The following is a 14,327-nucleotide window of genomic DNA, read 5'->3' on the forward strand; positions in this document are numbered from 1 at the left end:
CAATTTAACTTAAATACAGAAAGAGGGCAATAAAGGGGAAAGGTGGAAGAGGAGAGTGAGGGACTTCTCTGGATATTAAAGGTCGTTTCTGATTTGAAATCATCTCATTTCTTATCTCTCTGCTTAGTTTTAAGCAGCAGCAGGAAAGGCTACTAAAACAAACCGGACATCTTAACATCTTTGATAATTTGCTTGAACAATTAAACACGACGGTTGTATTTTCCCATATTGTCTTATTAAAATCTCCTCTGAAGATCTCACACAAACAATGCAGTCAGCTATTGACCAGACATGTGAGTCTGTGTTGTGATTCTGCTAACAGGCTTGGCAGCTTCAGCTGCTTTCAGAGGGTCTATGAGGAACTAATATCTGCTGTTAAAAACCTCTGTTCAAAGTGCTTAATTACCATCCAGTAACTCATGCACTGACTCACCATTACTCACCATAGTTCTGCATGTAGAGGGGATGGTCCACTGATCACAGCATGATGATTTAATGATGTTAAATGCCACTGTATGTGGTAAATAGTATTCTGCTTTTCATTAAAATGGTTGAGTAGCTTAAGATTCTGATGTGTTTTGTTTGTGGGAGAATACATAAAGGGGTTTCTCATATGAGACTTTTCCAAGAATGGTTAGATACACGGTGAGATTAGTCATTCTTAAGACAAATGTTGACACATGTTAGGACATGTTTATCAGGACTGTTGCTCGTAACACATAATTAGGCCAACAATATGACTGCTTTGTTTTGTAAAATAAATTATAAGCTGCCCTTTTGACCAGATTTTCCTTGTGAAAGGGGGCTTCTGACCTCAGTAGGAGGTTATGTTATTAAAAAGGCCCTATTCTGGACTTTCCTTTTCATTCAGAGAGTAAGTGCCATCGGAAACTCTCCAATGGGAACAAACTGTCGAAAATAATGCAGTGTCCAGTTTTCGACAGCAGGTGGTGCTATTGCCTATCTATTGCATGCATTGGACTTAAGAACAACTGAAAGCCAGTGCATTCTTCTGAAGTGTTGATGACTAATTTAAGCCGCTGCCCGTACGATTTCCAGTAATTACAAATAAGGAAACATACTTCTTCATTTGTTTTTACTATGAAATACCTTACATTAGATTTAACTGCCCAAACCTTTAACACCCATCGCGCCATTGTTTGCGTTTTAGTTGTTATAAGAGACTTCATAAACTTAAAACAAGTCTATAGTAAACATGTTGTCCCCCACGAATGATTTAGCGACCCTCCTTGTGTGAGTCGTTGACATTTATTCAAACGTTTGCTTTGTGGATTAATGACAGAGATAATTTGTTCCTTTGTTGGAAATAAAAATGTGATACTTTGCCTATGTATAAAGAACTTTTTGAAGGGGAGATGCATTTATATAAAATAGGATTTATTTGTTATAGTGAGATGAGGGACATTTATACTGATATTAGTCTTGTTGGACTATACTGATAATAACATTATGTCTGATGTCAATGAATTGACTGTGAAATATTTTCATCGATCCATTGTTTTCTATCACTGACATGTATGCAAATATGTACGCCCACCAAATTTCCTGACTAGAGATTCCCTGGAGCTGTACAAATCATAGAGCTATATGAGAATAACATGAGACACATTTGGTCAGATGTTTGTTTTTTGTTATATCAGCATAATCTGCACATCTCACAGATTACATATTTGTTATCGGAGGTCTGATGTTTTTTGAATTTCACAGCATGAATGTCTCCCAGTTGGTCCTCTACGGTGTCCTCTGTTCATTTGGCATATTCCCTCCCCATCTGCTGGAGGTCGGCCCTCCCACACCACGCTTTAAAACACACTGGCAACTCCTTCTTCCATGAGATGCTACCTCGCGCTGACGGACAGAGTCTCTCCACTCGACTGTGAAGCTTTCATCGCCGCATTCCGCCTCTCGAATTGGATTACGATATAACTTTTATTTTATTCGTTTCGATGAAAGAAACTACGTCTCCCGACTCCAGGAGAAGAGAGAAAGATTGCGAACTCGCCTTTTTTTGAGTCTAGTTTCGTTATTCAATATTTTATTCAAAAGGAGAATCCGAGAGCATCGAGGTTCACGCTGGAGTGACATGCACGGCTGTTAGAACGGACACATTCGTATCCCCGCTCTCAGAGGTAACTTGTTGTAACATTCTAACGTTTCAACATTGTTTAATGTAGTAATCAGCATTGCAATGAAAATATGATATCAGGCTATTGCAGAGGTAGGCTATGTGGAGATTTCTCATCTTGCAACATGTCTGTAATGCAAAAGAACAATGTGTTGAGTGGGTCATTGAATTACTGTACCGATGTTGAAGAACTCATAAAGCTCTCAGCACCATGATACAACGATAAACACTGATAGTCACAATACTTCTCAGTTACATACAGTCTGATAATGTTGATGCAGATTACATAGTTGTATCTGATCTGGAAATACACTCTTAAGCACCACAAGGCATCAAACCTCAATTAATTGCAAGGGCTGTCAATATGTCTCCAATTGGTAAGAGTTGCCAGTGTTAGCAAATGTGAATAATGAACACAGCTCTCCAAAAATGCAGTATATAGTCTATATTTCTTGCCATCCCTAGGTATGTGTAATCAGTCTTTTAGATTTCTATGCCACTGAAGCTGTAGCCTAGAATACTGATAATTGTCCTCTCTACTTTCCACAAGGATTCAATGAAAATGTCTATCTGCATGCACGAGAACCGCAAGTCCCGGGTCAGCTCGGCCTCCATGAACATCTACCTGTTCCACAAGTCCTCTTACGCCGACAGCGTCCTCATGCACCTCAACTCCCTCCGGCAGCAGAGGCTCTTCACTGACGTCCTGCTGCACGCTGGGAGCCGCTCCTTCCCCTGCCACCGAGCCGTGCTGGCCGCCTGTAGCCGGTACTTCGAGGCCATGTTCAGCGGAGGGATGATGGAGAGCCAGTCCAGCGAGGTGGATTTCAGGGACTCTGTCCACCCCGAGGTGCTTGAGCTATTACTGGACTATGCCTACTCCTCCCGCGTGGTCATCAATGAAGAGAACGCAGAGTCTCTCCTGGAGGCCGGGGACATGCTGGAGTTCCAGGACATCCGGGACGCCTGCGCGGAATTTCTGGAGAAGAACCTGCACCCGTCCAACTGTCTGGGGATGCTGCTGCTGTCAGACGCCCACCAGTGCACCAAGCTCTCTGAGCTCTCCTGGGGCATGTGCCTCAGCAACTTCCCCGCCATCTGCAAGACGGAGGACTTCTTACAGCTGCCCAAAGACATGGCAGTCCAGCTTCTGTCTCATGAGGAGCTGGAGACGGATGACGAGAGGCTGGTGTATGAGACTGCCCTCAACTGGGTCAACTACGACCTGGAGAGGCGGCATTGCCACCTGTCAGAGCTGCTGCGGACAGTCCGCCTGGCCCTGCTGCCTGCCATCTTTCTCATGGAGAACGTGTCCACTGAGGAGCTGATCAATGCCCAGGCCAAGAGCAAGGAGCTGGTGGATGAGGCCATCCGCTGCAAGCTCAGGATCCTACAGAACGAAGGCGTGGTCAACAGCCCCCTTGCCCGGCCCAGGAAGACCAGCCACGCCCTTTTCCTGCTGGGTGGCTCGACCTTCATGTGTGACAAGCTCTACCTGGTGGACCAAAAGGCCAAGGAGATCATCCCCAAGGCTGACATCCCCAGCCCCAGGAAGGAGTTCAGCGCCTGTGCCATTGGCTGCAAGGTCTACGTTACTGGGGGAAGAGGCTCGGAGAATGGGGTTAGCAAAGATGTGTGGGTCTACGATACGTCCCACGAGGAATGGTCCAAGGCGGCCCCCATGATCATTGCCCGTTTCGGTCATTGCTCGGCCGAGCTTAAGCATTGCCTCTATGTGGTTGGCGGGCACACGGCCGGCACAGGCTGCCTCCCCGCCTCCCCCTCGGTGTCACTCAAACAAGTAGAGAAGTATGACCCAGTCTCCAACAAGTGGGCCATGGTGGCGCCACTTAGGGAAGGTGTAAGCAACGCAGCGGTGGTCAGCATCAAGCTCAAGCTCTTTGCCTTCGGGGGCACCAGTGTCACCCACGACAAGCTGCCCAAGGTGCAGTGCTACGACCCCCAGGAGAACCGCTGGACAGTGCCTGCCTCGTGCCCACAGCCCTGGCGCTACACTGCTGCTGCCGTCCTCAACAACCAGATCTTTGTCATGGGCGGGGACACAGAGTTCTCTGCGTGTTCGGCCTATAAATTCAGCAGTGATAGCTACCAGTGGACTAAAGTCGGCGATGTCACAGCCAAGCGTATGAGCTGTCAAGCAGTAGCCTCTGGGAATAAGCTCTATGTGGTGGGTGGCTACTTTGGCACGCAGCGGTGCAAGACTCTGGACTGCTATGACCCCACAATTGACGCATGGAACAGCATCACCACCGTGCCATATTCACTCATCCCCACAGCGTTCGTCAGCACCTGTAAGCATCTCCAAGCCTAAGGCCTCAGCATCAGCCTCAGGGTGAGTAGAGTCACCTCATAGCAATCTTACCCAGTACCCCCCCCCCCCCCCCCCCCCCCCCAAGTAATTTTCTGTCAATGTATATTATGTTAACCACATGAGACCTACAGTAAATATTTTGTATCCCAAATGAATGGACTATTAATCATTGAGAATGAACTATAAACAAGGGATAATATAAAAAAGCCAACTAGGCCTATTTGAAAAGCCAGCCTATTAAGAATAACCACCAGACCAATCACCACTTAATCTTAGACCTTCATGACATCATCGGTATCACAAGGGTTGCTCTCATCAGTTTACGGACAGCAGCATCAGTGTGAACTGGAATGCTACACTGACCAGATGTTATGTCTGTAGCCAGAGTGGATGATAAGTGGTGGTGATTTGTGCTGGGCTCGTGAGCTGCGCTTGCAGATTCCCTAGGTAGAAGGGGGCTCGATTTGAAGTCTTTGGCGGTGGCCCCCATTGTTTATTGAAGTAGGTTTTTTTTTAAAGGCTTGGGTGGGCTGAACCCCATGGGGGCTCAGTGTGTGGGTGGAGGGGTGGTGTCATAGTTTCTGCCTGATAGAAACCAGAGCGGACTCGGAGTGGGGGTCTTTGTCCTAAAGGGAATGCCCCCCTTTTCTGGACAAGCCGTTCCTCAGAGCCCCTGTGCACTGTGTGTGTATGTACAGCCCCTCTTTTGTTCAACCTGTTTGATTAGGACGGTGATAAGAAAGGACATAGTGGTGGCACTCAGGCATCCCTTTCAGTTTTTAATGTCCGTTAATGTTTATTGTCCCCTTCCTCATGAAAGAAGACTCAAGCAAAGTCTGCGTCCAAGAAACCTGTTTTCAATAAGCTGTTTGTAATACAACTCTTGACACTATCAACCAATATCTTATAAGTACACTTCAAACTGTATTTCACAAGTAATCCTAGAAGTGCTTTTATAGTAACAAAAAAAAAAAGACATTCTAAATCAAAAGAGTGAGGGGAAACTGAAAACGTATTGACTCTAATATTGTAATACAAAAAAAATAATTAGGAATCCTCATTGTTATTATCATGCCTGTATTGCTTCCCCCCCCCGACAATGAAACTTGATTTAGAATAGGCCATGGGAAGTCCATACATTGTCCGGAGGTTTTCCAGGCCTCAACGAGAACTCCATAGCGACCTGGTTTGCCTGTGGAATGTTGCCCACCTAGGTTGGGCAGTAAATCTCAGAGCAGTGAGCCTGTTGAGAGCGGTTATTAATGTGTTTAGAATGGCCCCTGAGTCACTGCTGAGGGTCCCCACGAACACTTTTATTACTACTCAACCAACCAGGAGAGCGGTGTCAAGGGAGGCTATGGGGAAGTCTCACCCTCTCTCTCTCTCATTCTCCTTTTCTCTGCTTCACACTCACCCTCACTTTCAACCTCTCTTTCTCTCAGCTCACAGTCTCTCCATCTGCCGCTGTCTGGGGCTATTGACTTCACTCTTATTGACGTCACTCTAACCTCTCCCCTGTTTTGTAGCTACTCTGCTCTTCTCTCTGTATAAGAAGCAGAGCAAAGGTAGTTCAAGGCGAATGTATGTGCACGGAAATTCTATAGTTCAGGTTAGAATGTTTAAAGGTAGACTCTGGGATGTGACATCAATGGGAAAAGAGCAGGGCGAAACTACCAGAGATCATTTCAAAGATCAACTCGGCACATACACCGACCACTGACAAGTGCCTACTGCTGTTTACATCTTTACTTCCTCCAAATATATTTGGTAAAGGTTGCTGTGACTTCCTGGCATAACGTCATATGCCAGAGTCTACCTTTTAAGCTCTTATTATGAATTCAATGAAACACTTCGGATTGTTTGTATGATATGCCCAAGTCTTGCTCATCTCTGCCATTGTGAGAAAGAGTCAATGAGAATTTGGTGAACTTTCCTAAAACCTGACTGAACGGTCATAGAAGAATAGCTGAGTATGCTGTGGAAAAGTGCACCCAGAAAACAATAACATTTGCCTGACCATTACTTTCCTCTGTCTCTTCAGGCAACACAACATTAAGACTGTGAAGACGCGAGCGTTACTGTTCAGTGGGAGGAAGACAGTGGCACTGTTCGTACTAATAAACATATGAAGGATTGAAGACAGTTGGACTGCTTCATTGGACCGGAGGGACCTGTGATGTTTACATGAAGGATGGATCCTCTTTCTTTCTTTTCAAATACTTCTGTATTTGTCGATACAGACTGATATGCCTGAGGTGACATATAAAGAATTATTTAATCACAAGTGGCAAAATCAACCTGTGGTCAAACTCATCCTCCCACATTGTCCGGTGTTGTTAATGATCCCATTGTGTTGCCAAATGTAATCTCCTTGTGTTGAGACACATACCTGGACATGTCAGTGACATTGTATGAGGAGATTTGACATGGGCTGTTACCATTTAAGCCTACCGGATACGGAGCGGAGCGCCATACATACATATTGTTACTCTGGGCTCTGGAGATTCTGAACATGTTGAGTCCACATATCCTTGACTTAAGCGGTCATAAACACCCAGGGTTACGGACCAGCTAAAAACATGTGGCAACAGAGAGATACAGAAAATGCATGTTGTTAGAGACCATTCAAAAGCACATGTTGGAATGGACCAGTCAACTCAACAGGAAGGCACTCAGAAGGTCACTGTTAAGCATTGCTTTAGATTCCTCAGCAGGAAAAATAGGACATTTTCATTGGGAAATAAATTGCTTTTACTTGATTATTTGTAAGGAAAAGCTTCTTGATTCAAGATTGTATTGTGAAGTGAAAGGTAATTTAAGTTATTATTCTTGCTGCTTGTATCATTTTTTTTGTTGCCTTTTTCTACCGTATTTTGTGATTTTACTTTGTGTCTCAGTAATTGTTTGCACATTTATGACTTTAAACTAGGAGTTTTTTCTCTACATGTATTAAAAAGAGGCTTTGCCAAATGAAATGAAGAGCTAAAAGCAGGTATTGTACAGAGCAGATTGTCTTTCTTGTTGACGTTATTCTCCAGCTTACTGGTGATTGACTGCCAGCAGGGGATACAAGGGCAATGGGATTTCACGTTACCCCAATGTTAGACTTAAAGCATGTCATTAATCCAAAAGAAGCCCACCATAAAAAGAAAGCTTAAAATATCAGTTATATAAAAAAAGAACAGACGATAAATTAAATGGTTTGTTAAAGTATTAAAAGTAGGATGGTTCTGAGAGTACATAACACAAATACTGACGCAGAGAGAATGGAAACGTCTCAGAATTTGTAGAACAGGAAATAGTTGACTGGGCTGTCTTACGTTTATGTCCGTTTCTCTGTTCCGTGCCTCTGTTCTGTATCTTGTAGTGTGTTTCAGCTCGCTCTCTCCTGAATCCCACCCTTACCCCATACATTCCTTCCCCGCACCTGGTATATTAGTGGGATATGTAGTTAAAGTGGTTTATATGAAACCCATGAAGCCTGCATTTAGACAGCCTTCATTTTACCAAAAGTCTAGTAACCTTACCCAGTGAAGATGAAAGTTCTGTTGGTTTGTCTGTTAATGTCCAGTTTGTTGTTGTTGTTGTTGTTGTTGTTTTGTGTGTTGAGTGAAATGTTATTTTTTTGACCCGGAAGAATTGTATTACTCAGCACAGCTTTGGAAAGTCCACTCCCATCACCCAACACTTCACAACTGCTGCTTTAGATAAGATGGGTCCACCCATTCGGGTCAAAAGGGTTGCCAAAGCTACGCCAAACAAAAGGTGATCTGCCATTGAGATCTGATGAGTGGCTTTCTTTTTCTGAGGTTGGTTGGGGTCTTGGCATGCTGTTGACATCTTGACACCTCTTGATTGACGATGTATATTATCCTGGTTTTCTTGACTGGGTAATGATGTACTATTTGTAAAAAGAATATCATTTGAGATGTATGCATTCTGTTGTCTCTACTGGAAGTCATCATTGGTACAAGTGGATTATTTTTTTTTTCACAGTGTGAAATTCATTGTTAATAAACGTAAGAGTTTTTCCTCTTGACCATGAATGTTTCAGTGTCATGTCTTGTCTGTAGAAAAATCTTGCTTGGGGTAGGCTTAGGCTATAGCTTCCATTGTCTCATGCCTTGTAACCTTTAGGACCTGTTGTTTGATGTGACACATCAATGAATGCATGCCCTTTTTGGGCGTAGACCTAATCTCAGACAAAAGAAATACCTATGGTCTCAAATCATTTTCAAACATTTTTTGGTGGAGAGCATTATAATCCCTTATGCACACAAAGGCTTTCCGTGTTAAGCCTACTGACAGAGACCACTCTGAGGTTTCTCACCTGCCCAGTACTGGCAATGACAGTCATCAGTGATCACACCTAGTAGTTCCACAGAAGGTTATCTAGAAGTGGGAGAGGTAGAAATGCCAGTTTAACTTGCTCTTGGAGGTGAACATGCAGGCGCACGCACACACACACACACACACACACACACACACACACACACACACACACACACACACACACACACACACACACACACACACACACACACACACAATGCTTGGGAGGTGAATAGAAAAGCAGCTGAGAATATGACAACATCTTGAAATGCTACATCATCCCACACTTGGTTTCCTCTTATAGATCAGAGTTTTTTCCCACGTGGATTGAGAGCCTGACTCATGCATAAATAAACAATGGGAGGAATGGTGGAATGTGAGTGAATGGCAGTGATAGGCTGACTTCCCCGTTGCTGTGCAAAAGGACACCGCGGTATCACCCACAAGATTCAACTAAAGAAGAAGAACAGAGAGAGAAGCCTTTATGATTACAGGAGTCTGACACACACACATGGTATTTAGACAGATGATATTTCTGCAGGACAACATTTAACTATCATTAAATGCCACTGCACAGATGAGGACACGAGAGAGTCTAATTTAACAAAGAGAAGTTGTGTAAGAACATCATGCTGTGTCCTGGTGCTTTGTGTGTGGTGATCATATCCTATTTGAGTTGCGTGTGCCATGTACTGTAACATGTCCCTATTGGATAGGTTTTGGTGCTATTACGCTCCAGCTTTCCCGATTAGAAGCGTAAAATTCCAAATTCCGTGGATAAAGGCCACTACCCTGCCTTGCCAATATCAATGACTTTTTGAAAATTCCAAGAATTCTGTGTTGTTATCAAGTGAATCAAAGCATTCCCTCTATTTAAAATGTGGGCAGTAGCAGCTCCAGGGGATAGGGTACTTAAGGCTGTAGGGAAGCCATGTGCAAGTTCTCATTCTAATGTCCTCTGAAACCCACATGGTTTACTCATAAGGTCCTCTCAAAGCCCACAGGGATGCTCATTGTTTGGACCAATGAATTTGTTCAGGAAGTGGAATTTCCTGCTTGCTTGGAATGCTAACAAGCTCCCCATAAGGCAGTTTGTTCCCTTTAACAACCTGGGGACTGCCAGGAGGCCTGTGACCAATTAGTATTTTTTTTTGTTGTCAGGCTGTGTATGGAGAAAAATAAGTTAGACCAAGAAGATGTTTGGCCTTATATGATGTTTTCTAAATGCACCACAAGTAGGACCTCAGGCATAAGGATAAGGAAATGCTTTTGACCTGACGCTTGACTTAATGCCCATGTAGGCATGGGTGTGGATGCTGATCCTAACCCCGAGGCAAGTTCTCTGAATGATTTTGTTAGAATGCCCTGCGACTTAAATGGATGATATGAGAAAAATGCTTGGTATGAAAATTACCTAGGCTGAATGTGTCTTGAGAGCAAAAGAAGTCATGATTAGTTGAGGTCTGACTCACTTAATGCATGACTGACATGATAAAAGCAGGACAATAGAGTGTGTGTGTGTGTGTGTGTGTGTGTGTGTGTGTGCGCGCGTGTGTTCGGTGTGTAAGTGTGTGGAAGTCAGTGCCCATTCAGATCCTTTTAAGAGCCAACGAAAGTATGCCACACGAGCAGTCAATACAACTGTAATCTCCTTCGGCTCAAAAACATCTGTCAATAACAATCAGTCTGGGTGCCAGAGGAGAGAGGAGGTGTGGGAGAGAGTGCTTATCTTGCTTATCATGCATCACAAACAACTCTCACTGTCTATGCCAGGGTTATGAGAGGATTAGTGGTTTCACAAGAGTGTTCACAAGACACACATCTTATCAGCCTGCACCACACCTCACTGACTGAGCCGAATGGCTTGGCCAGAGCAAAATATCCTGTGAAGGATATCCAGATGAGATACCATATCATTTCCAGATCTCCGTACGCGACCATGAAATAGTACCGGTCAAAAGTTTGGACACACCTTCTCATTCAATGGTTTTTGTTTATTTTTTTACAAATTATTTTCTACATTGTAGATTAATATTGAAGACATCAAAACTATGAAGGAACACATGGAATTATGTAGTAAACAAAAAAGTGTTAAACAAACCAGAATATGGTTTATATTTTAGATTCTTCAAAGTAGCCACCTTTTGCTTTGATGACAGCTTTGCACACTCTTGGCAAGGTGTGTTCAAACCTTTGACTGGTACTGTATGTGTGTGTGCGATTATCTGATCATCTGAGCATGATAAAGACAGAAATTGTTTGTCCCAGAACATTTTACCGAGAACCCATATTTAGTCCTTGAAAGGAAACATGACAGGTTCACACCCTGAGGGAGGCAAGTGAGTCGAAATGTTGGTGAGCTGAATAAATGCCACAGCAAAAAGAGAAGAGTGTGCATTTTCATTTTCATTGCGTTTTGAGTTATGTTCTGTTAGTCGCGTCTTGCTATGGCTGTGAAATCTTTATTCCTTTTATAGAACTGTAAGTTTACCATTTAAGTTTTACATGGAAATATCAGTTGCATCAATGTTGGTAATAAATAGCAATGAGACATTCCAACAGAGTGAATAAGGACCTAATTGTGATTTCAAACCTAGCAGCATCCTGACACACATTTATAAATGCGAAAGGATTTTTTGCAGAAAGTGAAGGGGAATTCTAATTCAATATTCTCTGAATAGACCTTCTGTTTTGTTACTAAACAGATTTACAGCTCTTCATAATTGAGGTAAACATAAAGAAAAATAAGTTTGTGAGTTTATAATAGGGATTTCCTTCCAAGATAATAATTCTTTCAATATAATGGTTATTAAACATGCATTGCAGCATGTTATGTATTGCTTTATGGCACATATTAAGTTTTGCAAACAATGCATTGGTTGAGGTATAGGTTTAATCAGACAGTGGAAACTTTGATAATTAGTGCATAAATGCCTTGTGTGTGTGTGTGTGTGTGTGTGTGTGTGTGTGTGTGTGTGTGTGTGCGTGCGTGCGTGCGTGCGTGCATGCAACGGTATGTGTTGTCCTGGCAGAGCACTGGACCCTTCACTCGGGTCCCACGACCACTGACCAGCTTAGCTCTTTGTGATCTGTCAGGGGCGTTAAGTCGCTGGAGTGGCCCCTCGACCCCACGCCACACCAGAGGTCAGCCACCTCCCTCTTTCAAACCATTCAGGGGGCTGTAGTGGTCCTTGGAGACCCTGTGGACCTGGGGAGATGAGCCCCAGTGACCCCTGCGGAGTGGAACGCTTTCAAAGCAGTGGTGGAAGATGGGGGTTGCACCGTGGAGTGACCCCCAATTTTCGCCCCCAACTTTAGGCTTTGAGAAAAAACAGAGGCAAAATTAGTTACTTTTGTAGCATACTGTTTGTTTGTTTCTTTGTGAGTGTACAGTGCCTTCGGAAAGTATTCAGCCCCCGTCACTTTTTACACATTTTGTCATTCAATTTAAAATGGATTAAATTAAAAGAATTTGCCATCAATCCACACACAATACCCCAGAATGACAAAGTGAAAACAGGTTTTTAGACATGTCAGTAAATTTATTAAAATTGAAATACAGAAATACCTCATGTTCATAAGTATTCAGACCCTTTGCTGTGACACTCTTAAAATTAGCTAAAGGCCAAAGGGCCAAATGGACATCAGGTTTGTTTTCTTTTAGTCCTATTAATGAGCTAAATGGATTTTGCCTGATCAGAATCATTAAATTATCAAACAAATCTGGCGAAAACACACTTTTAAATCATGTTTGTTTGATTAGGACAACAGCTGCATGGTTTCATAATGAAAAACAAATAAAAAAAGATTTGTGTAGCTGATACATAACTGACTTTGCTGACATTTCTGACCATAGTGATACTCATTAGCTCAATGCCAAGTTTGCGTGTGGTTTTCAGTTTGCTGCAAGCTCCACTCCAACCACATCAGTGAGAAACTGAGCTAATTAGGCAATAAACGACCATATGGAGAGGAGAAGAGTGGAGGACACTCACTGGGTCTATAATTAGCTGTTATTTAGGAAATCCAACAGCTGCTTTAACTTTCTGAGTTTCTCTCACACCCTCCTAAAATGAACATATATACGGGCGATGGTTGATGGTAGACACGAGAAGATGAATTAAGAGTTGATTTTATAACTTATTATTACTTTTTTTTTAATATTGCCTAAGCTAACGTTTCTTATCTAGACTGAACATCCTACCGCTCCTGAGCCAGACGGATGAAAGTAGCCGTCTGTATCAAGAAAGGTAAATTGGCAACTGTCAAAGTCAGGCATTCCAGTGCCTGTTTAGTGACAACATTGAGGTGGGGGATGGTGAGGAGAGAGGCTGAAATGATGGGATCAGAGTGGCATTACGGTGTGTATAGTGTGACTTTCCTCCTATTCTAGCAAGCTGGAGAAATACACTGAGTGGACCTCATGCATCAGCCATGTGCACAGTATGCAAGGATTTGTGCTTATACAAAAAATATCGAATTGAGAAGCATTTTGGAATTCATCAGTTTGTTATTGTGAAAAATAACACATTTCACAACTAGCCTAGACCACTTGGGTGCTTATGTACTTACACAACATGTAATCAAAGAGAACACATTGAATGAGGCCCAGTCAGTGTAGGTATCCACAGTATACACTTCCACTTCCGCTCGAGTTAAGTCAGACTTGAAGTGAGCACTAATCGACTATCAGTATACTCAGCAGCTTGCCAATACTCTCCTTGTGACTTTTCCTTTTTACTGAATATCAATGAGTGTCCAACACTGTGTTCCAGATAATTTAGTATTTGGAATCGAAGACACGCAGAGACACAGATAAAAACATTGGCCGAATTCTTGTTCTCGAGAAACTGTCAAAGCGGCTTCCTGTGTAAGATATGCTTAGTCTGTCTCGTCTGTGTTTGTCAGCGCGCTTTTTTCTTTCCCTCTTTTTCACCCTTCTTTTGTTTTCCTTTCCCTCCTGTCCTGTACTGTCTGTCCTTCAAATAAAACACAGGATGTATTTGGTCTTCCAAAGTCACAGCAATACAAGTCTCTTCTGGACAAACCTTGATCCTATTAGCGAAGCTGTTCGACAATAATGCTCTTGTGATGATTTGGGCTGGCAGCAGCAGTTATTTTCAACAGCGTATTACAGTTTTGCTACCAGGCGATGTTCTGCCTGGGCCAAGAACAAGTCTTGCCAGGTCTCGTTCACTAAGTTTGTCATTCTTCAAGTCTGTCCTGCCGCCCCTGCGAAAAGCTCCTTGTGTGTTAGCTACAGTATGGGCATAAGTTGCTCGTCCACACAGTCAGTGGTACAACACACATCACAGCATGTTATCATGAGGACTAGCCAGGTGTGTCCTAGCATGGGTACATTACAGTGGGCCCACGCTTGGAGGGGGGTAAAGCACACTGCTGACTCCAGTAAGGTCCAGTTCATAATTGGCCTCTGTGTCATTCTCACCAATGCTTCTCGGCTACCTCTCATAACATGACCCTTAACAATGCTTGATTCCCTATTTTTTTGTCAAA

At 43.2% G+C, this 14,327-nt stretch overlaps 1 protein-coding gene across 2 annotated transcripts; it reads left to right on the top strand.

Annotated features, from left to right (window-relative positions):
* The first annotated feature begins 1,963 nt into the window (after positions 1-1,963).
* On the top strand, positions 1,964-8,507 carry LOC310807257 (ectoderm-neural cortex protein 1-like). Of its 2 annotated transcripts, none has more exons than XM_083673658.1 (3): positions 1,964-2,150; positions 2,697-4,499; positions 6,520-8,507. In XM_083673658.1, the coding sequence occupies exon 2, from the start codon at positions 2,703-2,705 to the stop codon at positions 4,476-4,478; it is 1,776 nt and encodes a 591-aa protein (XP_083529784.1). In that variant the 5' UTR covers positions 1,964-2,150; positions 2,697-2,702; the 3' UTR covers positions 4,479-4,499; positions 6,520-8,507. The 2 variants fall into 2 exon arrangements, with proteins under 2 accessions (XP_083529784.1, XP_083529783.1); XM_083673657.1 differs by having other exon boundaries at positions 2,697-4,458.
* Positions 8,508-14,327: the final 5,820 nt, after the last annotated feature.

This window comes from Argentina silus (genome assembly GCF_951799395.1).
Source record: "Argentina silus genome assembly, chromosome: 7".
Taxonomy (NCBI): Eukaryota; Metazoa; Chordata; class Actinopteri; order Argentiniformes; family Argentinidae; genus Argentina; species Argentina silus.